Source organism: Oxyura jamaicensis, chromosome 2, assembly GCF_011077185.1.
Source record: "Oxyura jamaicensis isolate SHBP4307 breed ruddy duck chromosome 2, BPBGC_Ojam_1.0, whole genome shotgun sequence".
Classification (NCBI taxonomy): domain Eukaryota; kingdom Metazoa; phylum Chordata; class Aves; order Anseriformes; family Anatidae; genus Oxyura; species Oxyura jamaicensis.
Window position 1 is genome coordinate 91698908 of NC_048894.1, and position 26564 is coordinate 91725471.

At 40.7% G+C, this 26564-nt stretch overlaps 2 protein-coding genes across 5 annotated transcripts; both read right to left on the reverse strand.

Annotated features, from left to right (window-relative positions):
• Nucleotides 1-542: 542 nt before the first annotated feature.
• BAG1 (BAG cochaperone 1) lies at nucleotides 543-16541 on the reverse strand. Of its 4 annotated transcripts, XR_004748179.1 has the most exons (8): nucleotides 16420-16541; nucleotides 11926-12054; nucleotides 11688-11770; nucleotides 10898-11011; nucleotides 10233-10340; nucleotides 5350-5427; nucleotides 3158-3220; nucleotides 1149-1227 (listed from the first exon to the last, which is right to left on the reverse strand). XR_004748179.1 is itself a non-coding variant. In XM_035317477.1 (7 exons), the coding sequence occupies exons 1-7, from the start codon at nucleotides 16460-16462 to the stop codon at nucleotides 1138-1140; spliced, it is 630 nt and encodes a 209-aa protein (XP_035173368.1). In that variant the 5' UTR covers nucleotides 16463-16541; the 3' UTR covers nucleotides 543-1137. The 4 variants fall into 4 exon arrangements, 2 of the variants coding, with proteins under 2 accessions (XP_035173368.1, XP_035173369.1); XM_035317477.1 differs by lacking the exon at nucleotides 5350-5427 and having other exon boundaries at nucleotides 543-1227; XR_004748178.1 differs by lacking the exons at nucleotides 1149-1227; nucleotides 3158-3220 and adding an exon at nucleotides 9941-10079 and having other exon boundaries at nucleotides 5364-5415.
• Nucleotides 16542-16652: 111 nt separating this feature from the next.
• Nucleotides 16653-26373, reverse strand: CHMP5 (charged multivesicular body protein 5). Its single transcript, XM_035317475.1, has 8 exons — nucleotides 26214-26373; nucleotides 21194-21298; nucleotides 20336-20382; nucleotides 19464-19557; nucleotides 19310-19381; nucleotides 18178-18286; nucleotides 17731-17843; nucleotides 16653-17248 (listed from the first exon to the last, which is right to left on the reverse strand). The coding sequence occupies exons 1-8, from the start codon at nucleotides 26280-26282 to the stop codon at nucleotides 17198-17200; spliced, it is 660 nt and encodes a 219-aa protein (XP_035173366.1). The 5' UTR covers nucleotides 26283-26373; the 3' UTR covers nucleotides 16653-17197.
• Between the last annotated feature and the right edge of the window lie 191 nt (nucleotides 26374-26564).

Genomic DNA, 26564 nt, shown 5'->3' on the forward strand with positions numbered 1-26564 from the left:
GGAAAAAAAGCAACTCTCACTAAAGGTGTTAGCTATGACTACTGCAAACAAAGTTGGCTGCCCCCACTGAAAGCCACCATCTCCAGCAAAAGTTTATTTTTCACCCAACAGAGAAGGCTAAGCTTGGCACATATCTGACTGGGAGAATCAGACATAACTTCAGTCACATGGCACTGCTAAAATAAAGTTGTGTCACCTTGTTAAATCCTACAAAAAAAAAATCACTAATTACCTCAATAGACTAGAAATAAGCACTGCAATTTTTCCATTAGCATCATGAATTCAGAGAAACCAGAAAAAAAAAAAAAATGTAGAAAAAAACTTTTCAAAATAGCCCCTTAGTTACACCTTGTTTTAACGGAACCCTTCAGGTTTGAGCAGCATGAGTGATCTCATTTCACTTCCTACCACAACTCAAGAAGGAACAACCAATAAAAATAAGCTATAAAAAATACAGTAAATCAGAAGTCCGTGTAAAAAACATACACCTATATCAAGGAGCTCAGTACAACTTAAAGCACCACTCAAAATTAAGTACCATACATGTTACAGTACATTCCATTTATTATGACAATTTAAGGCTAAAATAGGTACGACTCCCTTATAGTCAAGCTTTCTTATATTTATAAATGCATACAAACATTAAGTAAATACAAATGTGTAGGGTTTTTTTTTATTGCTCTGAACTGCCTACCAGTCCAACGTTGAACTTTCCTAGATGTTGTCTCAGTTTGCCTTTTCCCATCGAGCTGAAGCCCTAAAATTGCAACTTATGGCACTTGTATGGTTATAGACCTTCTTTGATTTGAGCTGTAAATAAATTCAAAGACATCAGAAAATATTGCCCATCATTGCAAAGGTTGTAACATAGTTAAGTAAACAATTGTCCATACGATACATAACAATTCACCACAAAGATTACTTCTGCAATTCTTCAGGAAGGATTTTCTTTTCAAAATAATAGGTCTGACCAAGCGGCAAACAAGACAACCAGCAAGAAATGATTGACTAGTACCAGTCTAACAGACTGAGCTTTAAGAAATAAAACAAGCTGAATATGTGCTCCAAAACAAAGAGCAAACTTTTCTTCTTGCTCATAGAGCAATTATGTTTCCTAATTATGTAGGGTAAGGCTCTTCATTCCACCAGTGCCAAATTCTTTGACTGTAGCTTGTCCATTTCTTGTCCAATATTTCCTTCAATAGTATCACACTGGGCAAGAAAAGCCTGAGAACAAGAAACAAACGTTAGCAGCAATGGAATTACAGCAATAGCAGACCGCTACATAGGAACAGAAACTGAAGTTTCCATCATGAATGTGAAGATTCCAATTGAACGACTGCCTTCAGTTCTGATAATGGTCTATTAACAGTTTTGTTTACCCAGAATCCAACATAAACATAGTATTTGATAAGGCAACAAGGGGGCTGCACATCCTCACCAGTCCTGCCACTTTGAGTTAATTCAAAAGTTCATAATCAACATTAAGAATCACAAAGGTTCAGATAAGTCAGTGATTTTAAACTCCTTCCTAAAACACATCTGTAGCCACAGTTGGGAGTAACAATCCTACTTAGTCAAACCTTAAACAGGCTGTTATTAAACCATGGGCCCATCTGTTTCTCAAGACTACAGGACATGAGCCCTCATCTTCACCAGTAAGCAGCCAGCGTGCCTGGAAAGATAGAAGGCTTTTTATCCAAAAAGGGCACTCCACAGCACCTTAAGCATTTCTTACAACCTGCCCACGAGTTCTTACAAGTACAGCAACCGACACACAGCACTTCAGAGCCAGCAGCCCCTGGTTACCCTGCCTGTGCTATGCCAGCAGAGTAAGCTTCCTACCTCCACCAGTAAATTCTTTTATGCCAAGTTCAACATACTCACCACAGTTTCTAAGCAGACTCTCCCATGATTTATAAATATATTGCACTCAGATTTGCTACAACTGCAATAGACTGAACAGTCAAACTGGCTATTTATTGTTATGCATGTTAAAGTGATTAATAAACTTCCATCCCTCTGAAAGGTCAGTCTGTTGTATGAGGCAAATGTTTCTCAACCATCACACTCCCGGATCATTCATCTTCAACCAATCCCTTGAGCTGACATCAGCTCACTTCTGTAATGAACTGAGGGATGAAAAAATCAAGGTGGTAACAACTACAGCTTCCGGCTGCGAGTGTTTTACCTCTGTCTGCCCATCTCTGGGAGATATGGGTGATTGCCAGCAACAGAACACAGTTAATAGTTCCACCTCGCTTTCATGAATACTTCAGAGTAATAAGCACAACTTGCCATCATTTCCTTGCTCTTGAAAAATAAACTGTTGTTGACTAATTTGGTCTTAAGCACCTTAGATTCTTTTGCAGTCCCCCAAGGGATCATAACATACAGTTGCAGAACATTATGCCAATAAAAGTATATAGATAATTCTGATCTCTGCTCAGCAGAGTCTATTTTATGCTCTAACAGCAGTTCTTACACAAACCCGCACTTATTTCTGTACTAAATTCATCCAAGAGTGGAGTTCTAAGGTTTCTGGCCATACCTCTTTTAGAAAGGTTTGATACTTTGGTTAGGCACACAGAATCAAGTGTTCAGAACCCCGTGAAACACAGCTACGCCAGCAAACCATCGTCATTTTAACTTGCGTTAACTGAACTTACCTCTGTACTTTACCTCTTACTTTAGAGACTTACAATCTATAGAAAGCTGGCACACTGCAATAGTGAACAGATTTTCCAAAGAATACTTCTAGCAGGGTGTTTCCTAGCTCCCAGCAGGAGCTACAAGTGGAATACATCTTTGTATCCTGGACTCGTTCATTACTCCCAACCACAGAGATACATAAAAGAAGGAATTATCCTTTTTATTATATTTTTTTTAGAACCTGTCAGAATTACTTTTCATCATAAGGCAAGCTACTAATGTAAACTACAAATTTAGTGTGAAAACAGCATGCACTGTGAAATTCTGTATTTTTTTATGTTGCTTTATGAAGCTACTAAACACTACTCAAAGAGATGTCATAAGAAATAACTGTGAAAGAACAAACACTGAAAAATCTAAGCTATAAGCAGCTATCATTTTCACCAACTCTTGATGCACAAGTACCCAGCATTAATAGAGAAGAAAAAAAAAGAGGAAAACTCACCTGAACCCTTTTCACCAACCCTTTCTTTTTTAGTTTGCAATCACTGAAATTCTCTGGCAGGTTCTGCAATAAAATCAACAAATTTATGTAGCTTAATGCTCAAGCGAACATACTAAACATAGACCAGAATTTGGATGTATTAACGATCTGAGCCCTCTTAACAGGTATCCTGGAAATACCATGCCTGCTCAGTGATGATGATTCCACAAGAAAGAATTTAAAAGAAAAAGTCATAAATTCAAAAAATGATGGATACAGCAAGTGGATTGCAAACAACTGACCTAGCAAATCTATACCATGTCTTTAGGTAACTAACATAAAGCAGTAGACTACAGACACTGGTTTTGTCTGTTCTGGCATATGGTAACTCCTGCTGAGCATCACGTTCATTTTTTTTTCAGAAACTATGACGACGCATTTATTTCTTACCAACACATTAACTCAATCACTCACTGTCATTAGAGCGTATCATCAGTAATGCAGGCACTGCTAGTCTAAGCATCACTTCTGATCTCCTCTGCAATCTCTTCATGGAAGGTAACAGATGTGAGGTGTTACATGCTGACATTCCTTTTAATTTATTTCAAACCGCATCGTTTTCCATACTCCTTCCACCCACTATATTCATGTATGTCAAACTTAGCACTTGCTGTATGCTTTGTCCTTTTGGTGTGATGTTCAACTGAAGGCTTGGTGGGGAAGCCCGTTCAGGTTTATGGTGTTTTTTTGAAATGAGCAAAACACCCCTACAGACGACTGTTCTTACCTAGAAACCTTATGCTCCTATTGTGTAAGAAAGAAGTACCTTTAAAAGTAAGCTATCAGGTTAACTCTAGGAATCTGTCGTTCACAACATAAGTTCTCCTACAGAAGCCTGTTCTGCATGCGTTACTTTCTTCATTTGTGTAATTCCACCTCACTTCCTTTGGATTTACAGCACAAGATAGGTTCATAAGCTATTACTGCATTTTCAACAATAGTCTAAAACGACAACTCCTTTTAACCAGTGGCATAAGACTTTTAAATTGCTCATTTAGAAGCTAGGCTGTTCTTCACAAAGTGTAGTTTCTAGCACGGTTTACTTCAATAAGCCCTTGCTAACTGCAACAGGCTAAATCTGCATGTCTCCTCCCAACAAGCAAGGCATTGTGAAAAGATTATATTACATGCTTTATTTCAGAAACTGGATGCTCCAAAGACACTGGAAAACATTTGAAAAGTTAGTTTAAAGCTGTGGGTGACTACTCTTCAAACACCAGTTCTAGTTCACAGATACAAATGCAGGCCTTTGGACTATTTGTACCTGTCACAGAGAAAAAAAACAGTTAAATATTACAAGGTTGCATAAAGCATTGTAAGGAATCTTAGACTTAGGACCCTGTAACTCCATATGAAAAAAAAATCCCATTTTTCTCTGTTTTCAGCAACACAACTCACTTTTAAAAAGAAAAAAAAAAATCACAAGAAACATTTAACACAAAGAGAACATTTGATGCACACTACTTTGCCCCCATATATGTAATAGCCTGCAAGAACAAAGATCAGTTAGGCTTAATTACTTACAGCTGACTTTCAGCAGAAAATGAAGGTGCTATCACACTGTCACAGAAATTCTTCCATGCCTTGAAGTTTTACACAACTTGGAATTTCTTAATAATCGAAGTCGAAATGATTCCCTAGCTCAGTTACATTGCCCATTTCCCTTTGCTGAGCACTAATCTCAGGATGCACTTTCTGAAAGACTATATGGCCTGTACAAGTATTCCCACCATCTGAAATAGCATGTTAAAAGTTTTCTATCATCAGAATAGGCCTAAGTTAGCTTTCAACAGCAGACAGGAACATCTTATCACACAGTCTGTTTCAAAAAACAGATATTGGTAACTGGAGGGAACTTTGAAATCCAAGTGTATGGAAGATGTTCAGACTATTTCTATTTTTGATAACATTTTTCAAAACTGTTCTTAATTGCATCTATGCATGCAAGCTCCTGTATTTACTTATTACTCTCGTAGTTGTGCTTTTGGATTTTTTTCATCAGCCTCTCTTTAATCAGACCCTTCACAGAGACTTGGAACTGGAAGATGTAAATGTACTAACTTATAAAGCTGCTTAAAAGGCGTTTTGTTATCAAATTAGTAAAGTTGATAAATTTTAACATCTAATTAAATCTCATGGTCTCTCTGTTTTACCTTAGTCAGCTTACGTCTCCTCTCCAGGAATACGTTGTCCAACTATTCAGGGTTTAACAGGTGAAGCTGGCAATAAACCTTAAGTCACAATAACATTTCAATATTTAATTAAAATCAAGTTTAATTTAACAATAAAAAAGAATTAGCAGCTTAATCTTAGAGAATGCTTATGCAAAACTCTTGCCAAATCTACATTTCCGGTGCTACCATTGCTTGCAGGGCAGCATTTTGGGTTAGTATAAAGCTTCCTACTGCACAGCATCTTCTTATTTATATCGCCTGTCTCCCATTCGGGGTCTCTCTGTGACAAACACCTGTTTGAGTCTTTCAGTCCTTGGTCTGTATGGTCTTAAACTTTCAAAAGTTGATCGCAGTGCCGGCTTCAACCCAGCACAGGTTCTTCATCCCATCCGCCCAGAGAACGACTCAGGCTCTGCTCATCTCCCACTCCACACTCCCAAAACTGAGAATTTCTTAACCACACCTCTCAGACAGTTCTCATGTGGACACATGGACAAGATGCACTGGCAATGCCCACATTACACCCACAAAGTTTCATCTTTTGTATGCACAACACTCATGCTTTACAAAAGATTCTTAAAACCAACCACCCTTTACACTGCAATAAATCCACGTTTGTGCACTTTCCCATCTCTATATCCTCCCTATTCTTGAGCACTCTTTTTAACTAAGGACCCCGCATTTCTCTCTCCTGAGTGCTGCTTCTTACAAAGCACACGTTCTCTCCTCATCTCTTTGCCGTCTCCCAGCTTGTCTCCCAAGAAAACAACTCCCTTTACCACAGAACATCACCTCAGCTCTACTCAAGCTCCCTTTGATTCAGAAGCACTTCCAATGACAATTTTATAAGCTAGTACAACCACCACATCTTTGTTCTCCTCTGGTTATTTCTTACTTGCCAAATCAGAGAGTCCACAAGGTAGTATCTGATGCCAAAAAAACACTTTATAGCAGTGTAATCAATCAATACACAAAACATATGGTAGTTAAATTTATCATTTATGGCTATCACAGTAGAACCAAAGCGGTACCATTCTTGAGAGAGAGAGGGAAGGAAGGAAAGGAAATCTCCTACACTAGCAGTCACTAGCAGTGATAGCTAGAACCCTTCTTGTTTTCTGTTACCAAATTGTTTAAAAATAAATTACCCTACCATACATCACCAATGCTAATCAGTTGCAAACAAGGATTTTTGTTAGACAGAGAGAATGGCAGCAATGTTGTCTTCCTTAGTTTCTTTTAAAACTCCAGAACAACATACTGTATTTCAGTAGGTTATTATTAACTACCAGTCCTTCATCATTTTTAATTTATCATTAAATAAATTGGTAAATTGCGTAAGCACATCGTGTTGACACTGAAACACCTTAGCAGCTTCTTTAGAAGTAGCTATTAAATGGCAGGCTTCTGATTCATACTAAAAGATTTAAGCATTATCACCATGAAAAGCTTATCCAACGTTTGTTTATCCAAACACATTAAAAGATTTACTAGTAAAGTTCTTATCGCTCCAAGAGTAAGTGGCAAAACTTTACAGAAGCCAGGGAATTTTTTACTCCTTAGTTTCATAATATTTCCTTCTTTTAATCCTCAAAGCATCAATTTAGTATTAACAGTGACAAGGAGATAGTGGAAAAAAACTTCTTCGGAATGGCACAGTAATTTAAGTAAGTTTTACAGAGAAACTGTAACCCAAAAAATCCTCAAGGGGGATGGGCCACCTAAATACAACTATGAGTCACTAATGTTATCAATGTCCTCAGTACAAACTCATTCAATCTGACAGATTTGCCATTAATTTATGCAAGCAACATGAGCGATTTGTATTCCGGAACAGAAAGATTTTTTTCTGTTTTTAGAGCACTATGTTCTCTGCAATGTCATCTTTCCAGATTCCACATCTGCCATTTAATAGGGAATCACAAGAACAAAGTCATCACTCAGATTGCAGTATTCATTTTTTTGGTAACTGTGAATAAGTCAAGCATTTTCTAGGTTCTACTTGCTGAGATCTGCAGTAAGTATTGTGATTTGACTTTTACTCCTTGACCAAATGCTTTAGCTGCTGAAATAAACGCATGTCTGGTGATGCACACAGACAAATCTTCAACTGCTGAACACACCTGAATTAGTATTACTCCTGAAAAAAAAAATAACTTAAAAAAATGTAGCTTATGGAAAGGCCCAGCTGCTTCAGAGCCTTCAAAATTTTGTTAAGATACTTACAAGATCCATGCACCTGTTCTTCTGTAGAAGCAGTAGCCATTTTGAACAAATGTTTAATGTTACAATGTTTAAGTTACAGCTACTCTACCCAGAGTCATCCCTTCAAGACTGCACTTCTACTCTTTTGGCAGTGATTACGCTGTATATTTTCTCTCACCCCAATACTGTATGACTGCCGCTAACTGCACACTTTTAAATTTGTAATTCATAAAGAAATGGAGCCTGGTAAAAAGAAATACTAGTTCCAAACTAAGCTTGTCTAATTAAAGAGCTTACCTCCTAACAGTAATAGGGCAACACCCCTAGAATACAGAAAACAACATGCAGGCTTCCTCACCCTTAGCTCTCTATAACCATGTGAACCTCATTTTGTATCAAACTAGATTGTTTGGATCAATCAAAAACACATATGATGGCCAAGACACTTTAAAGAATTTTCACAACAATTCTGCCAAAGAAAGAAAACTGCAACATTTACTAAGTGAGTTGCTGGTCTGTTTCCTTTCTACAATTTATCTATGCTTCTGTGTTACCAGAAAATAACTCACTCAGTCTCTGTTTCTTTTTGTTGTTTTGTTTTAAATACCATATAAAACAATTCTGAGATACAGATAAACTACTTCATGGAAGTTTGATGCTCTTCTGCTTTGAATTTCTGTTTATCATTTTTAACTGCCCCCCTTCCCCTCAGTGGAGCCCATTTATTATTCATACATGTATCTCATTGCCATTTTGTGCTGCTACCTCTGCATGTTGCACAGCTACAGTAAAGCTAAGTAATACTTCATAAAGTTGGTGGCCTGATGTGCTGTAGCGTCAGTACACTGAATGGCTGCATTTTATGTAAAGGTTCCACTCAGATACACTTATCTGCAAGATTTCACAGAAGATATTCGGAAGTTCAGTTTTCATAACAAAAAACAGTCTTTGTACATTAACACAAATAACTACAGTCTGGTATGTATAACATAGCTTCATTCACTGGTGTGAAAAGCTTCACTTTTATTTCTTGCTTTAAAAACATGATGCTTATCAATCCCATACAGTCTTCTAGGCTCTTCACTGGAAGTAACAAACAACTATTACAAATATGAAAAGCTATCAGTCATAATTAGTTTTAGCTCTGACTGTTCTACTTCCACGAGACAAAACTGAGGAACAGGGACTCCACTAATTCCTAAACCTAGAGATGTTTGTAAGACTTTTAAAATCTTGTACTAAACCTGGAAATCCCTTGTCTGGTATTATCTAGAGTATTCTGCATAAGATGATAGATAATAGCATGCGTTATATTTAAGCCAAGGAAAAAGTATGAGAATCAAAAGTTAACATGGGAAATTTAGTTTGGATTAACAAGGAAGCAATGAGAAGGGATTCCTGAGGCTGCCTGCCTCATTCCAGAACTATAAACCAAGTACTGACTTTCTTCTAAACAGGACATAGTACCAGAAATTGAAGGGCTCAGGAATATGCGTTAATCCCATCCACGTGAAAGAGATGTCAGATTATTGCTATTTTAATGACAACACACAGTAAATCTGCTACTTCAAACAGGGAACCAGTTATATGAAGTCTACGTTTAACAGCAAAGTATTTTTCTTGATACGAGGCAGAAGAGGAAATAAGACTTTAAAATACTTAGTATATTATAATTAAAATAAAAAATATTTAAGAACTGTTAATTAAAACAACCAGCAAAGGCTAATTTAACAATTCAAAATTAACAATATGAAAGACGGAAATAAGTTGATGATTTCTGCAAAAATCCTAGGAATATCCATGTTGTATAACATCTGCAGACAGCCAATTCTAATTATTACTCTATGGTTCGCTGCTGAGTTTTTTCAAAATGTCTGTCCATCCATTTGGTTCACCAACTATAGGCATTCACATGGAATCTTTCTGATACAAACTTATAAAGTGTTACTGCAAAAGCATTATTACTACAGAAAAGCAGCATTTTTTCTTTAGAGCAGAAGATTAAGATTGTGATATGCGAAAGAATGATAGAATGAAGCTGCAGACAATGACCCAGCAAGCACAAAAACAGAGTAACAAAACACCCCAGTTGTCACAATCTTCCACGCATCTCTACACAAATTCCCCATTCTCCCCTACCTTTCAGTTCCTGCATGGCGCAGGAAGACACACATTGTACTCTGGGAAGATGCTGTAAGGTTATGATCCATTAATGACTGTGAAGCACTTGTCCTTATGTAATACAGCAACCAGTGTGCTGGAGTTGTTTTTTGTTTTTTTTTCCAGACCTTTACTGTAACCATGAAGTTTAACGTTAAAGTTTGCCAAGACAAACTAAAAGGGTAAAAATTTAAGTAAAGGATGCCCAATTTCCTTTAGTCCTAGCAGGCTGCTGTCCCAAATTAAGCTCTTCCGTAGAATGGGGATGCATACACAGGCATTAATGTCACCATTTAGAAACAGATGTTGTGAAGTAGACTTTTGGAGACATACAGGGGCAAGAGCTGGATATTAAGAAAAGAATGAGCAAACCAATTAACTAATTTCCAAAGCCAAAATAAATTTGTTAGTATTTTAAAGTATTAAATAAATTAGAAGAAAGGTGTCTTCCTAAAATTCTATTGGGATTCGATCCTTTTCTGCAGTTATTTACTTACAATGGCATCAATCTGTTCCAGGATCTTCATGAACTGCTCTGCAGTTCCTTTTATCCTCTTGTCAAGCTGTTTTAGAGCTTCTGCTTGAAGATCCTTTGCCAAAAATCCCTGGTAAGGAAAAAGAGGGCAGGAAAAACAAAATTCCGCACCTTACTGAATGATCAGCTTAAAAAAAAAATCTCTCAACATGCCACATCAAAAAAAGATCTTCTACTATTTTGGTAGTTTCTAGTACAAAGGGGACTCCAATCTCAATCTTTATTCAATTAGTCTGTACAATCAAGGAAGCCTAGCAGGTCTTACTGGTTAAGAGATTAAACAACACTCAAAGTAAGAGGCATTCTTCTTTGAACTTTGATAGAATTCTGTTTTTCTAGATCTGCAAAATATTATTTATTCATTATGCAACAGTATTTACCCTTTTTCAGTGCCATACATTTCTCCATTTTGGAAACTCAAAAATGGCATTTGAAATTCAGAAAAAAAATATTCTATGATAAAATATTTTTACAATTATATTATTCAACAGCTAAGAGGGACAGCCTATTACTTACTACACAAAACCTTTAGAAGGTTGTGTGAGGCTTTTTTGTTTGTTTTTTTATTTAAATATATACCTACAAAACAGTTTTGTAAAGACATAAAATGACACAAAGCTGGCATACCTTCTGGATACCTGTGAACTCTTTATTAACTTCCTCTAACTTATTAGCTATTTGCTCCACTGACTTCTCCAGATCTTTTAACTTCTTTAATTCAGCCTCTTCTTCTGGACTATTCTGTGTATTTAAAAGGAAAATATTCACAACTACAGAACAAATAGAGTCACTATGCAGCTAAAGAGCAGCAACAGTGGTGAGAGAGACATAAAGGCTTTTGTTGACTTAAAGCATGTGCTGCACTGTGGTTTTCCTTCCCATAATTTAGTGCCGATCAAATAAGCTTTTCTCCAAGCTTACTGACAAATGCAGTTAAGGTGGCAATGTATATAAACATGTTAAAGGATCCAAATTTGAAGCGAAAAAGAAAAGTGCAACCATTTTTTCTGTTGATATTTTACTATTTTGTAAGTAGAGGTAACTTGATATCAAGTGATATTACCTCGTACTCTACTTGGCAAAGCTAGTCACAGGTCATTTCACTAGAAATAACCCAGCAGGCTCAGTAGCAACGGCTTCCACCCCCCCCTTTTTTTTTCCCCACAAGAAAAATAGGAGGTTCAGGAGCAGTCAGAAGTAACACATTCGCAAACGTCTGTCAATAATGTAATTTCAGAAACATAAAGCTGTACAAGCTGCAGACTTATTTGCAGTACAATGTGAGAATGAACTCAGCTTTGTGGGCAGGTGAATAAGATTACTTTTATGCTGTAAACAGTATCTGTGTTCAGAGGCTGAATAACTAACAGGAAATAGGATAATGTACAACAAACTCAGTTCTGAAAGTAACACTAACCCTTTTTCCAATCAACATGACTTTGCAACCGTTTTTAACACCAAGTGCTGACAATGGTTGTTCCAATTCTTTCAGAGACTTTCCTAAACAAAAAGGGAGAGAGGGAAAAACTAGTTAAAATATTACCGATTACAGTTAGTGGCATAAGAACGTCTTTTTAAAGTCATTCAAAACATGAACACCTGAAAGCGACTACAATGAAACATCTATAAAACACACCGACAGATTTACAAGTTACCTTTGTATATAAGTTTCTGAAAAGGCACTGGAACACCAGTGACTTGTTCAATAAGTAGAGCCATGTCTTGTAGCGTAGGTTCACAATCTTCCTGTTGAGGAGCAACCTGAATACTGTGTTTTTCATTACCTAACAAAAAAAAGAAAAAAAAAATACTTATCGTTACCTGGAAAATATCAGAGAATCAGTTTCTAATACTTGTTTCCATTAACACAGAAAGTTCTCAAGTCATTGACTTCCACATACAATCTTAATTTTAAATGAAAGGATTCATAGAATCATCTAGGTTGGAAAAATCCTTCAAGATCCAGCCATCAACCTGACCTACCAAGTCCCAGCACTAAACCATGCCCCTTAACGCCGTAACTATCACTAATCTCTTGCAACTTTCTAAAGTATTTTCTTCCTCTTAGAGTGACTTACTTCCGCTGAAAACTTTATTTTCCTTTCTAATAACCCTAAGAGCTGGGTCAGGAGTATTCTACCAGCATAATGATCCTGTTACACATTATTCTCCATTTCTTTTTAACAGAGCGTATGACCTAGATAATCCAAAAGCTAAAGCATGGAAGTCCACAACTTTATGATCTGTTTCACTTCCTAGTTATAGGAACTTCTAATGATGTAAGTCTTGGGGAATCTGAGACAATTTATCACTACCTTTGCTCCCCAGTTCTTATACATGTGAAGCAAGCAGTCAATGTCCACGCTGTCTCCCTTCCATCCAACAGAATTCTCATAGCCCAGAGATTACTTCTGCCCATAATACTGCTGATATGCAGCCTTAACCGCCTTGAGAATACATGGGCACAGCAGTCTCATCCTGTATGTCTGTGGTGGTTTTACCCAGATGGGCAGCTCAACTCCACCGCAGCCATTCTCTCGCTCCCCACCCTCAAAGGAAAATGGGGAGAAAATACGATGAAAACAGCTCAAGGGTAGAGATAAGGACATGGAGAACACACAACAATTATCATCATGAGTAAAACAGAGAGATTAATAGAATTGATTGCCTATTACTAACAGACTAGAACAGTGAGAAACTAAAAGCAAACTACAATCACTTTCCCCCCATGCACCCTCTTCCACCTTGTCCCCCCGAGCAGTGCAGGTGAACAGGGAATGGGCTGTGGCCAGGCCCTGACTCTGTCTGCCACTCCTTCACGGTCACTCTCTGTCCCTGCTCCACATGGGGTCCCTCCCAATGTGATCCTGTGTGGGCTGCCCACAGGCAGCAGCTCTTCCAGAACTGCTCCCACACGGCTCCGTACCACGGGGTCCATCCCCCAGGAGCAAACTGCTCCAGCACGGGTCCCCCACAGGCGGCAGCTCCCCCCAGACCCCTGCTCCTGCGTGGGCTCCTCTCCATGGGCTGCAGCTCCGGCCCGGGGCCTGCTCCTGCGGGGGCTCTCCATGGGCCGCAGCCTCCTCCAGGCCACATCCACCTGCTCCACCGGGGGCTCCTCCACGGGCTGCAGCGTGGAGATCTGCTCCGTGTGGGACCCATGGGCTGCAGGGGGACAGCCTGCTCCACCAGGGGCCTCTCCACAGGCCGCAGGGGAACTGCTGCTGCCTGCCTGGAGCACCTCCTGCCCTCCTGCTGCACTCACCTTGGGGGCTGCAGGGCTGCTTCTCACTCCTCTCTCCCAGCTGCTGTTGCATAGCATTTTTCCCCTCTTTCTTAAATCTGCTCTCCCAGAGGCCCAGCCAGCATCACTCCCTGTCTCAGCTCTGGCCAGCAGCAGGTCCCGTTTTGGAGCCGACTGGAGCTGGCTCTGATCTGACATGGGGCAGCTGCTGGGCTCTGCTCACAGACGCCACCCCTGCAGCCCCCCCACTACCAAACCCTTGCCATTCAAACCCAATACGCTGTCACCTTGCGCTAATGGTACCTCCTACTCGGACTCCCTAAAATAAATTGCACATAAACAGCAGGAATTTCTTAGAAGAAAAGAATACGTCAACTAATCTCTGCATCGCAACAGATCCGTAACCTCTGCTCCCACACATTTAAGGCGTGTCAATTTGAAAGCACCCACAGGAATCAGCCACCACTGGCTGCAAGGGAAATTAAGACAGGCATTTCTTCAGTTTACAGGAAGAGAAAGCTGAAACAAATACCAGAAGGAAAACTATTCTTACACCACTAATTTTTAAGCACATGAATCTTTTGCAAAGAAGAGTGCTAGGAACCTCAATTTTAAAATGTTCCAGTCTGCCACAGTCACATGACAAGCTACGCTGAGGCCATAAGAGCTTGCAAACTCCCAGCAGTATTTTTAAATGGTTTTAACTTCAGAATAACACTACACCAACTCTCCCTGAACATTTGCCATAAACAGACCTTCCCAATTTGCTGTTAAAAACAAAGAAGAAAAACAAAAGTAACAACAGTACAAAATGAAAATTTCAGTCGTAACCTTGATGTATTTCAAAAGATTGTTTTGATATATACAGCTTCTTTGAAAAAAAAGGGAAAAAGGAAAAAAAAAAAGGAGCAAGTGGAGAAGAGAATAGCTGAAGTTTGCCTAGTAATAGGAACAGTTTTAACAACAAATTATGAACACAACTTAGAGCAGACTGTAACACAAGTTTTACTCTCAATTCACCACGAAGAACATCTGCTGGGTTAGAACTGGTATCATGGTTTATCCATTTGTTTTTGGAAATGAAAATACTGATTTCAAATAATGACTACTGTAAATCTCCAAAATCTTTTAAAAAACAGCATCAATTCATTGTCTTGCAGATTGTAAAGTGATGCACGTGGATCTGCTGTTGCTCTTTCTTAACCTTTATTTCCATCTTTCCCTACATTCACTCTCTCAGACACACCTTTAATAAAAATGCCTGTGCAAAGTAGTAACAGCACTTGCCTGCAACAGGTATAAACCAGAAAATGAAGTCCAAGATAAAGCGTGCCTACTGTTTGTTAATTATTAATAGAAAAATAATTACCAGGTAATAACTGGAAGGATTGAAACATTCTCAGATAAGGCTGTTGGCAAACCTCCCAGATCAAATGGAGCTCTCTGAAGGCATCTGTGAGCATAGGAATCATGACGATCCAAACAGATTATTCCACAAAGTGCCTCACCACCAAAGATTCTTAAGATAAAACTGCCTATAAGCTTTCCTATAGAGGAAACATTTGCACAAAATAATGAATTAAGCATAACAGTTTGAGAACAGGGATGACTAAACAAAAATAAGCCATGAGATCTAAAGGTGGAAAGAATAGCGTTGTGCAAAAAGGACAGGAGCAGAGCTCACTGTTCAAAAATTAAAAAATATGCCATAAATAACTCTCAACTTTTGTGAACAAAAACACTGATGAAAATACCACTGATTTAATATCCTACTATCCTCATTGTTCCTCCTACTGCCTAACCTCAATCCACTTCATTAACCAGAGTACTTTGATGGAGTCCAGGCTACCGTTACCTTTTTTCAGTAAACTTCTATGTTTATTTGCAGTCGATCAAATCGTCTGAAAGGAAGTGTGGAAAGTGGAAACACTTTCATCTCCCTCCTCCTACTTCTTTTCTCCAGGAAAAAAAAGTTCAGTTGTTCCAGCATGCCTTTGAGTAACGTTTCACCAGATCAGCACCCAGTTGCTGATCACAGACTCACCAAATGGCCGAGGCTGGCAGGGACCTCTGGAGACCACCTGGTCCAACCCCCCTGCCAAGCTGAGCAGGATCCCCTAGAACACATTGTGCAGGACGGCATCCAGGCAGGGTCTAAGTATCTCCAGAGAAGGAGACGCCACAGCGTCTCTGGGCAGCCTGTCCCAGTGCTCTGTCACCTCACAGTACAGAAGTGCCCCCTCATACTGAGCCGGAACCTCCTGTGCTTCAGTTTGGGCCTGTTGCCTCTCGTCCTGTCGCTGGGCACAACTGAGCAGAGACCGGCTCCATCCTCACGACACCCTCCCCTCAGATACGTATACAGATCGATGAGCTCTCCCCTCAGTCTTCTCCTTTCGAAGCCTTACAGGCCCAGCTCTCTAAACCACAGGTGCTCCAGTCCTCTCATCATCTTAGTGGCCCTCCTGTGGACTCGCCCCAGTAGTTCCATGTCCCTCCTGTACTGGGGAGCCCAGAACCGGACACAATGATCCCTTTCTCTCAAGCAGCCGCCCCTTTCTTTTGCCATCTCACACCTCCCTAACCAAAAATTCTTAAGTTTATGCAGCAAAGATGGGAGTCCCCCAGGCAGCAGCTGCATTCACACACCGCACTGCCACCAGCCCTGCTACCTGCTCCCACAGCACCCTCCCGCTGGAGCCACACCACCTCGTCGACACGGAAAATAACGGTAAATAACGGAAAAGCCCCTTTTTTAATCCCCTTTCTGTTGGATCCGCTCAAGCGACCCAGGTGGAGGGAGAGGGCGGGGGAGACGCGGCCAGCCGAGGCCGCCCCCTGGCCCCGGCCCCGGCTCCGGCCCCAGCCCCGCCCGCCCGGCAGCCCCCGGCCCCGCGGCCCTTACTGTAGGTGACGGTGACCGTAACGGCGGCCCCGGGCGCCGCCATCTCGCAACCGCCTGCCGGGGCGCGCGGCTGGCGCGTCACTTCCGCCCTGCAAAGGCCGGGGAGGCGCCATGTTCCGCTGGGCGGGCTCTGGCTGCCCCGCCGCCATTTTGCGACGGCGGGCGGGGAGGGACGGGGCGGGGCGAAGCCAGGGGCAGGATAATACCGGCACCAAAAACACCACACAAAAGGATCGGCTACTCTAAGCGATTTTATGTCAATAAGAATACATAAAGTTAACGAGAACCCTATTTGTTACAGCTTTGAAGGTTACAAGTACGACAGCATAAAAGTCTCAAGGCTGAAGTAGTTTAAAAATGTTTTCAGTTCTTTTATCAAAGAAGCGTGAGGGAGCTATTTTACACAGAGAAAGCAGCAACAGACTGTCTTGTTTCTCTTTCTCATAACTAACACAAAATCAGAACAGAACTCAGCTATGAACAGTCACCACTATTCTTCACGTACGACTTTGTCCATGACACGGAAAATCAAAACCTATTAGACCGACTGCTTCCACTGAAGGAAACTGTGCCACGTTTTTCCATTAATAGAAAAGTCAGTAGTAGAACAACTTTCTTCAAAGAAAGACCACCACCAGCCATGTTGCATTCTAGGATGTAGTGATATTAAGGTTACACTGGAAGGACAAGTTCTCCAGGATTTTCAAAAATAATAACAATAATCTTAATTCTGATTTGTAAAGTGTAGTTCATTGTATCCATCGTGCTTTTGGAACATTTATGTTGCAGGGATCTTTGGCAATCCAAATTCATCCACCAATACGCCATCCTGTAAGAAGGAAAGAAAGATGAACAGGTTAATAATTCCCAACCCACCAGAACATATTGCAAAAGTTTCCTTACAATCTTAATTGTGCTGTATCTTGTAATTGTCACATCACTGCAATCAAAAGCAGAGCACCAGTGTTGTTCCTCAATAATAAGCTATACTAAAGTCCCAAACGCAAATAGACAGAAGACTTTCTTCTATTTTTAAGAATAACTACACCAACAGCTATAATGGTACGCTTAAGTTCTACTTGCAGGCTGCTAATGTTAGACAGCAGTTCCAAAGTGCCATTTTAGCTCTTTAAAATGTAAGAGAAAGCATTATATATACACAGCATCTAAAACACAACAGATATTAAAAAATACTTTTGCCTAAAATATTATGGATTGCAAAATATGAAGGATTCTTAATCAAGCAACCCACATAAACGTGATTAACTCAAGAAATATACATAATTTGCTTCTAAGGATCAAAGGACTCACTTTGTTTTTTGTGTCAACAGGAGTGCCCTCTGGGATTGCTGGAGCAGATGCAGCTTCGTCTAAGTAGGAATTGTCTTCATCAGCCAAAAGCTCATCACCCAGTGCATCCAGTTCTGAAATTTATTTTTTTTGGTTGAAAAATTATGCAAGGAATTCCTTTTGCAAAAGAAAAGTTGTTCTTAAAGGGAAACGGGATTCGTACTGAATGCTTATACTCATACTGACATCCTTTATTTAGCCAGCCATCAGGAATACATGAAGACTTGCATGCATGCACACGCACACGAAGAGAACACTCTTTTCTTCACTGATACCATTAGTGTCTCTTTCATGTTTGTCTGATATTTTTCTGACTGCACTTAAAAGAAATGCAGCTTTTAAGTTTAAAAGAGTGGTGTGGCCATTGAAACTAAAACATGACTCTACTTCCCTCTCCGTTTTCCTTACCTGCTTCCAAGTCATCTTCATCAATCTCTGGTGTTCCATAGCTACGACTCAATGCTTCCTGGACTTCATTGGCTTCTTCCATCATATCCTCCAACTGATCTTGTATATCCTGAAGCAACACATAATTTAAACTGGTCCACATTTAATAGTTTCAGATAAATTTATTGTATCTTAATCAATTGTTTAATAATTCCAGCATACAAGACACTCCCATTTTTAATGCATAAATCATTTTTTGAAGCAGCATTAATACAAGTCAAGACACATGCATTCAGTCCTATAGCTTGGTCTTAACTACTATTAAAATTATAATAAATAATGTATCAGGTAGAAAAAGAGGAACCTAGCAAGAGCATCTCTGCAAAACTTTTTCTGTTTTTCTTGGGAGGCCCGGGAGGAGGACATGACATGACAGGTAATATTCTTCAGGGTGAACTGAAAGTCTCCAATAAACTACCCAGAGCTCAGCATTATCTTGAGCAGCAGGAGAGAGTAAATCTAAGGAATAGCTTAAGTTATGCCACAGCAAAATTGAGAAGATACTTTAGCATGACTATTGGCACTGTACTTAGGTGCAAGTAAGGAGGAGATATATATATAAACAGCCCAGGAAAGAACTTGGAGGAATTCAGCACTGGCATTTGATTAGAGTTTAAGTGCAGCATGCCTGAAAATATGTTTACAGTTCTAAAGTTTTTAAACTGCATTTTCTGTAGACAGGGCCAAGCCTTGCAGACCTTTTGAAAGCATTTATTTTATTTTTGTTGCTTTTTAAGTCAGGCACTACCATAAAGCAGGGGGAGCAAAGGACTAATCTGCATGTAAGGGTAGCAACATGGAGGGGGGGAAAGGAGGCCAAAGAAGCCATAGCAGGAAATATTCACTAACATTTGTGCTGCAGTGCAAAGGAAAGGAATGTAGAGATTAAAGATTAGCCCAGCAAGGAAACACCAATCAGTATAACGACGCCAACAACTTGATTGTGCAGTACCAGAGAAAGAAGGAAGGACTTAAGATAATGGTCCCATAAAGGGAAGAAAAAAAAAAGTCAAACCAAAGCAGTCAAAGTTACATAGCCCATTCATCACAATTTCAGTGCATTGTTTCTGTCCTTTAAACTATAGAAGCTCACCTCTATTTGATCAATTTTGACTTGCTTGTAAGCTTTCTTCATTTCTTTCACCCCCAGTTTCATTGCGTCAACCTAGAACAGAGTCAAACAACATGCTTGTATCTGATGTAACCTACACATATAGTAAACAAACGTGAGATTAATATACTGGTACCGTTGTCTTTGTATCTTTCAGTGCCTGAATGGTGTAATTAGCTTGTTCCATATTAAAAGACTGCTGTGACAGATTATCCCGCTGTTGTTCATACCTGTTAAAAACAATGCAAGTAACAGCTTTAAAACACCAGTATTTATTGCCACAAAAATCCTTTTTTTTTCTTTTTAACTTGAAAAATCAGAAGTAGTCATCTGCTGACATGTGCAGTTGTTCTGTTGTTTTTTTTTTAATAATAATAATAATCACAAAATAAGATAGAAATATATAATGGTCAGATTTCTGTGAAACTGCATATTTAAAGCTGACAAAGCTACTCCTAATTAAGCTTCTGTTTTAACTGATGTCAATACTATATTTGTCTAGGCTTATGCAATAGGTGAGGATATCAAAAACGTTTTATTCACTGTCAGGTAGATATGCATGCCATTGCTTACTGATGCTGTAAGCAGAACGGAAGAGATGCAGGTTAACCAAATCACAGTGGCTCTGCCCTGGAGCTTGGCTGAGGAGTAGTGGGCATAGGGTGGAAAAAGGAAACTTTCATCCAACCAAAAAAAAAAAAAAAGAGACTTTAAAAAATAAAAATAATATATCTCTTAGAAAATAAGTTCATGAGCCAAGCATAGCTTTAGTGATGAGCAGATTTAGGTCAGCTTGTCCCCATTCAACTTCATATACTAACATACAAATTAGGCTGAAATATGCTGACACGAGATGTAATATGCTTTGGAAGGGCTGGCTAGCTTGTTCAGCATTTCTCTTTTAAGAATGCTCAGAAACAAGAGTACTGGAAAGAGAAATGGAAGTGCAACACACTCCTTCAACAAAACAGCTTCATTAACCCCAGACTGAAAAAGACTGAAACTTACATTCGCTTCTGCTTTAACACTCTCAACGCTTTCTGCTTTACGGTATTCTGAAAGACACAATATTAATATCTTAGGAAAAGTATTTGACAGTACCCTGCATTATACTGTTTAAACCTAATGTATTGGATTTAAACTTTCCAAGACAGTCGCCAGCTAATAACGCACATTGCAAAAATAGTTGCATTCAGTGTTCATCCTGCAATAATGATTAACAGAATAGGCCTGTATGTAATGCTGCTAATAGCAAATACTTTCCAAATTTCCAGCTTTTGATTTTTTTCAGAAGCAGAATATAAAGTCCAATTTAAATATTAGAACTACCTTTCATCCACACATCTTAGTGGCCAGCACAAAGTAATATTGCAAAAGGAACTTTAACAATACAAATTATGTTAGGTATGTTTATCACTAAACAAACATTTGATATGTTTATTATTAGGTACTCTTTAACTTATACGTTCATCCCCTTTCAAAACTGGGCTTTCCTCCCCCCTTTCTGAATATCACATATCTTTTTCTTTTGGCAGGTGAACAGAATAGCCTCTCTACCAGACTTAATTCAGGTAACAAAAGGAAGAAGGGAGGCAAGCAAGTTACTTCTGATTGGTGAAGTTATAAGAAATAGCTCTGCACTTGTAAGAAATAAAACAATTAAGAAATTTTTAAAAAATAAAGCATTGTTCAAGGACACATTTAAGAGATGCTTCAGAATGAAAATAAACCTGCAGGATCTTATATCCCATCAATAAGGCAAGATGCATTTCTAAGAACCTGAATAACTGGCTCCATCACCACCATTACATGACACGGGGTGCGAGTCACATCCTCTCACGCTTAAATCCCACAGAAGGTTTTTACCTTTGCAGGCCCCTCTCTCATCTTCTTCATTTGATCCTTATACTTCACTAGTTCAGCATCGAGCCTCGCGATTTTCTTATCTATCGACTCAGCTCTGCTATCCACCTGTAATAGATGATAGGAAAAACAAACGCATTTATTAGCATTTCATTCAGGTACTGGACAACAAAAAGAATACCCTTATTCTGAATATGCCTCTAAACAAATTATTTTTCTCCTCAGTGATTTTATGAACAGCTTTAAGTTTGTCGAGAATCTGAAGGCAGAAACATCTCTTCCAAGGAGAACGAGAAGCACCATAATGTTTCAGCAAGCTCTGCCATTGTAACACATTCTCCTCATTTTGAGATGCTCTCTTGCACACCCAGTCAACTCTCAATCTCCAGTCAGGCATTTCTGGTAACCTACAGTGCCAGGCACTAAACTGGAATGGAAGAACATCCACATGCCGTGCTCGCAGGTAAGAGGCAAACAGAAAAGGGACAGGGATACATTCAGCAGCAAAGCTAGAGGCTTACTTTTGGTGTGCAGAGAATGTTCATCCTTTGGAAGGATACCTCCTCTGTGATACCTAGATTATGGTGACATTTAACAAGCCCAAACCTAACCATTGTTTCAACGGTGCCCAACTTTTGTATCACAGACACTTCCTCATCAGTTCCTGCAAAGGAAGTCAGGACCCCACAGGTCTGTGAGGCAGGTACTCTGAAATCTTAGAGCACTTTTGCCCCGAACCCCAAGGGTAACTCCCTGAAGACCTCCAGCAGTCAATCCTAATAGTCCTGGTGCACTGTTTGTGACAGATCTCTTCTTGAACAAATATTCTCAGCCTACTGCACGAGAGGGTTAAAGATGATTATCACATAACCGAGCACAGCTAGAGATGCTTCTAACAGCACGCTCAACTTCACAGCAAGGCCGGATTCCTTAGCGTCAACCACCACCGCGTTTCCCTGTGCACAGCAAATAAAGCTCATTAACTTTTCCTTCCAAGAAGCCTCCCAAGGGATTTGAATATAATCATGTTCCAATTATAACGTCAGACCAATCAGTGAAAATTTACAACTCTGACTTGTTATCAGTGTGTTTAAACACATATAATTATGCAGATCTTCGTTTTGGTGTCTTGATGATCCTTTTAAACCTCTGTTCTATGGCAGCAATGTGCATTTGCCAGAGGCATCCTGAGCAGGCATTTGACACAAACACTCTCCACTCTATAAGAGATTAAGGTGCCTGGGCACATCCAGCATTGAAAAGTTTGTATTAAGGTTCTCTTATAACAAACATTTTAATCATAAACAAGCAAATATGCCATCAGTGACTTTTAAAATCTTGTCGTTTCAAAGCCTCCTCAAGATCTTCATCAGCTAAAAGCATCTCTGAGATGAGCCTCCTGCACAGGGGAAACTCAGTTGCTGAGGTAAGAGTCTGCAGCAATTCTCTCAGTCAGTACGAGCAGGAAATGGAGGCAGACTCTCCTAGATGGGTTACCTACATAAAAAAAAAACTACGCAGGACAAAAGCTTCTAAAAATAAACTGAGTATCACACATGTACAGCGTTTCTGCTTCTGTAAAATCAGGTATGGTGTGCTGGCATCTCAGCTTCTAAGTCCAGAAACAAGGGGAACAGAAGGGGCACCCAATCTAAGCAAAAAAATAAAAAAGCGATTGTGGTATCCCAAATCCTTATGAAGCAAATAGTAATTTATTTCAATAATAATAATATGACATAAAAGTCTGAATTTTAATACTGCTGTCATGACTACCAGCCTTTTGTTCTAGGCTATGTTTCCTTCCTACTTCTCCATGAATTTGGAGTGTATTTTTCAAAGAAGAAAAAGTAAAAAGAATGCCCATGCCACATTTCCTGATGCACCCTTCCTTCTGCCAGCCTCATGACAGCTTTGAGTCATCTGACTGCTAAGCCAGCAAGAACAAAAACCTCTGCCCCTTAGCACATCACTGAGGCAGGCACTGGAGGCACAGCAAGAGAATGAGCAGAAACTGGAAAGGGGGAACAAGGAAGCGTACGCATGTAGAGTAAGTGGGGAGACAGGAGGGCAGCACACAGCCAGCTGACAGACCGGACAGTAACAGGACATGAAAGAAAAGTAGGAAGAAGTCTTTCCTGAGTTGCAGTGTTTCACATTCAGTTTTCAGCCAAAATACAGACAGATGCTGTGTAATGAGCTTCTTGAATTCAGAAGGTTTCAACCGTTTAGATGTCTTAATGTTTGTTGTCTTAATGCTTGTTTCTTAATGCTTGATGTTCTCTCACCACAACAAACTATATTGCACGCTGACTATCTTAGGTTCAGTCATGCTACTCTTGCATACGCAGGAAAGAACATCCCAACGGTAGGCATAACCACTGCCTAACCGTTGTCTTTGTCTTTTTAAAATTACCATTAAGTAACAGGGTAAGAGATCTTACAAAGCAATTAAACTCTTTGAAAAGGTCAACAAGACAGAAATGACATTACTTGAATCTCCAAACTGTTGAATTTTTCTCTTCTTTTTTTAGTATCTCACACTACACTTTTCAATAGTAACTCAAATGCAATTTAACAAACAAAAGAACTCTATTGATTCTCTAGTAGCACCCGTGCTTTGCTCACTAAAGATCTAAATATTGTGGAGAAAGTGGAAATAGAGCACGTCTTTCACAAATCTGATGGATCACTTCATGTAAATTAACAGGACAAGCTCATTCACAAACTTGGAACAGAAACTGTGTTTCTCCCCAGGCGTACAAAAATACACAAAACGTCGTAAATTTTAGCTCCATCCACAGAAAGCGATGTTGTCAAAACAGGGTGAAAAGCTAAGATGAGCTCAGTAGTGACAGAGTGGTTTGGCTTACAGGCTTCCTCATACCAAACGCTGTGCTCAGAGCCAGCACAGAGCAGATGACCAACACAGGCTCTTGACTTCACATCTTAAAAAACACTGCAGCTCAGAGTTACCATGGCTGCCAAGTTATCACTTATGTGAAATAGGCCTGAAACCCTGCTTTTCCTTGTGTCTTGTACAGTCACATTTTCAGAGAATGTAAACACAAACAACTAGGAAAAAAAAAAAAGACAAAGCCATTTGCGGTTCCTTGTGGTACCAACCATCCTTTTTTGGTAAATAATCCTAAATTCCTGGTGTTGCCAATCTAAGTAGCTGTTTAAATTACACTTTTATTAAATCCAACCCACTGGGGTTGAACAAGCTCCTAGAGGAGGACAGCCTGCTGGTGTATCTATATCACGCTGTTTTTGTTATGATTTCTCTCAACATTAGAAAACACATATTAACTTGGAAGCAGCAAAATCAGCCCTGAAAAATCTGATACCAACACGGAACAGGTTTGCCGTCAGGGAAAACAAGACTTCCTGGTCTCCAGCTTACATTTGCCATTTAGGCAGTGTAAGTGTAGACGGCAGTACCTCAGAGGGATCTGGGAGTTGTGGCCACCCCGCGAAGCGTTCGCTGGTAACAGTGAGGAAGCTAGCTCTGATTTTTGAGCGTGTGCTTTACTTGCTGTTCAAACCACACGTATTTGGAGCTGCATTTGGGTTTGGATACTGCTAGAAAGCATCTCAGATTCTTAGCCAATAAAATAACATCCTGTGAAAAGCATTAACTATGAGCACCTCTCTCCCCACATCAGCCTCTGGCACACGTGACAGTGATACATACATATGTGTTTGTGTAGTTGGCACTAACGAGTATCAGGTACTTAACTCAGGGGTCTCATCACTGGATGGAAGAACGAATTTTCTGGGAGGAGAAAGATGATTTTCCACTAAAGTTTTTTGTTGTCAGGTTCCAAGGACAACGCTCGTTAGCCTTCGACTAGTGCACCTCAGCCTAGACCACAACCATTACTAAGAGCACCTGACTGTTAACCACTCAGGCAAACCCCCCAAGATCTCAGTTGTCTTTCTTCACCTTCTAAAATCAGTTTAGGACAGCATAAGGTGTAAAAGCCATACGACAGTTTTCTCCACAAACTTAAAAACCACAAAATACTATGAAGTGAGTAGCCTGATGTCTCCCTTAACCTCCTTTCCAGAGGAGCCAACCTCACCACAGCTGCGGAGTGCTCTACCACACATCTCCTCAGTATTTCTTGCTCAGTCTCAGATTGCTCCACTGTCCATCTTCCCTGTAGGCCCTACAACGAGCTCAAAGACAAAGAACAGCTTCACACCCCCTGCTTCACGTGGTGGACAGGACGGAGGGCTGCTCCCCTTGCTGCTGGTGTGACAGGAGTTAACTGGGGCAGGCAGAGCAGCGAAGCCCTCAGGTGGGAACATTGCAGACATCCACAAGAACCTAAGGAGGGCCAGGCCTTACGTGTACATCACATGCAGCTATTTATGTGCTCGTATACATGTGGAACACACATAGGCACATGTTTTATACATACAGAGATAGGTACCGTGCACATACTGAGGTGTGCTGACACACTAATGAACAGCTGAATACATGGGCACACAGACGTGTATGTGTGCATATATATTATAGAATCATTAGGGTTGTAAGAGAACTCCAAGACCACCTGGTCCAACCATCCCCCTACCACCAATGTCATCCACTAAACCACATCCCTAAGTGCCAGGTCTGACCTTTCCTTGAACACCCCCAGGGATGGTGACTCCACCACCTCCCTGGGCAACTCGTCCCGATGCCTGACTGCTCTTCCTGAGAAGAAATGTCTCCTCATTTCCAACCTGAACCTCCGCTGGTGCAACTTGAGGCCATTCCCTCTAGTCCTATTGCTAGTTACCTGCGAGAAGAGGCCGACCCCCAGCTCCCCACACCTTCTTTTCAGGTAGCTGCAGAGAGCAATGAGGTCTCCCCTGAGCCTCCTCTTCCCCAGAGCAAACACCCCCAGCTCCCTCAGCCGCTCCTCACAGGACTTGTGTCCCAGGTCCTTCACCGGCTGCACAGCCCTCCTCCACACCCCTGCGCTGGGCACGGCGCTGACAGACGCCCCCCCCCAGCCCCTCCCCGCGGGCTCACCGTGCCGATGCAGTCCGTGAGGCTGGGCGGCGGTGCCTTGGGCTTGGCCTTGCCGAAGAAGCGGTTCATGGCGCCGGGCGGGCGGGCGGGCGGAGGGGGGGCTGGGGCTCGGCAACGGCCGCGGCGATCCCGATCCCGATCGGACCGGCCCGGAAGCACAACGAGCGCACCGCGCCTGCGCAAGCGGAAGTACTGGCAGAGCGGCACGCCCTCGCTTCCGCCCGTCCCCGAGGAGGAAGAGCTGCGATTGGCCGCGCGGAGGGCGGGCGGCGCTGCCCGGAGCGGCCTTAAAGGGACAGGAGCCTGAGTGGGGGGACGGGACGGGACGGGTAACTCCCGTCATGGGTGTCC

Excerpts from the sequence above, each read along its gene's own strand:
- BAG1 (XM_035317477.1), bottom strand. The coding sequence starts at position 16,462 with ATGGCGGCGCCCGGGGCCGCCGTTACGGTCACCGTCACCTACA. Across the intron at positions 12,055-16,419 it reads TACGGTCACCGTCACCTACA|GTAATGAAAAACACAGTATT; the intron begins GTAAGGGCCGCG and ends TTTTTTTGTTAG. Across the intron at positions 11,771-11,925 it reads TCAGAAACTTATATACAAAG|GAAAGTCTCTGAAAGAATTG; the intron begins GTAACTTGTAAA and ends CTTTTTGTTTAG.
- CHMP5 (XM_035317475.1), bottom strand. The coding sequence starts at position 26,282 with ATGAACCGCTTCTTCGGCAAGGCCAAGCCCAAGGCACCGCCGCCCAGC. Across the intron at positions 19,558-20,335 it reads GTGTTAAAGCAGAAGCGAAT|GTATGAACAACAGCGGGATA; the intron begins GTAAGTTTCAGT and ends TGTTTTTAACAG. Across the intron at positions 17,844-18,177 it reads TGAAGATGACTTGGAAGCAG|AACTGGATGCACTGGGTGAT; the intron begins GTAAGGAAAACG and ends AATAAATTTCAG.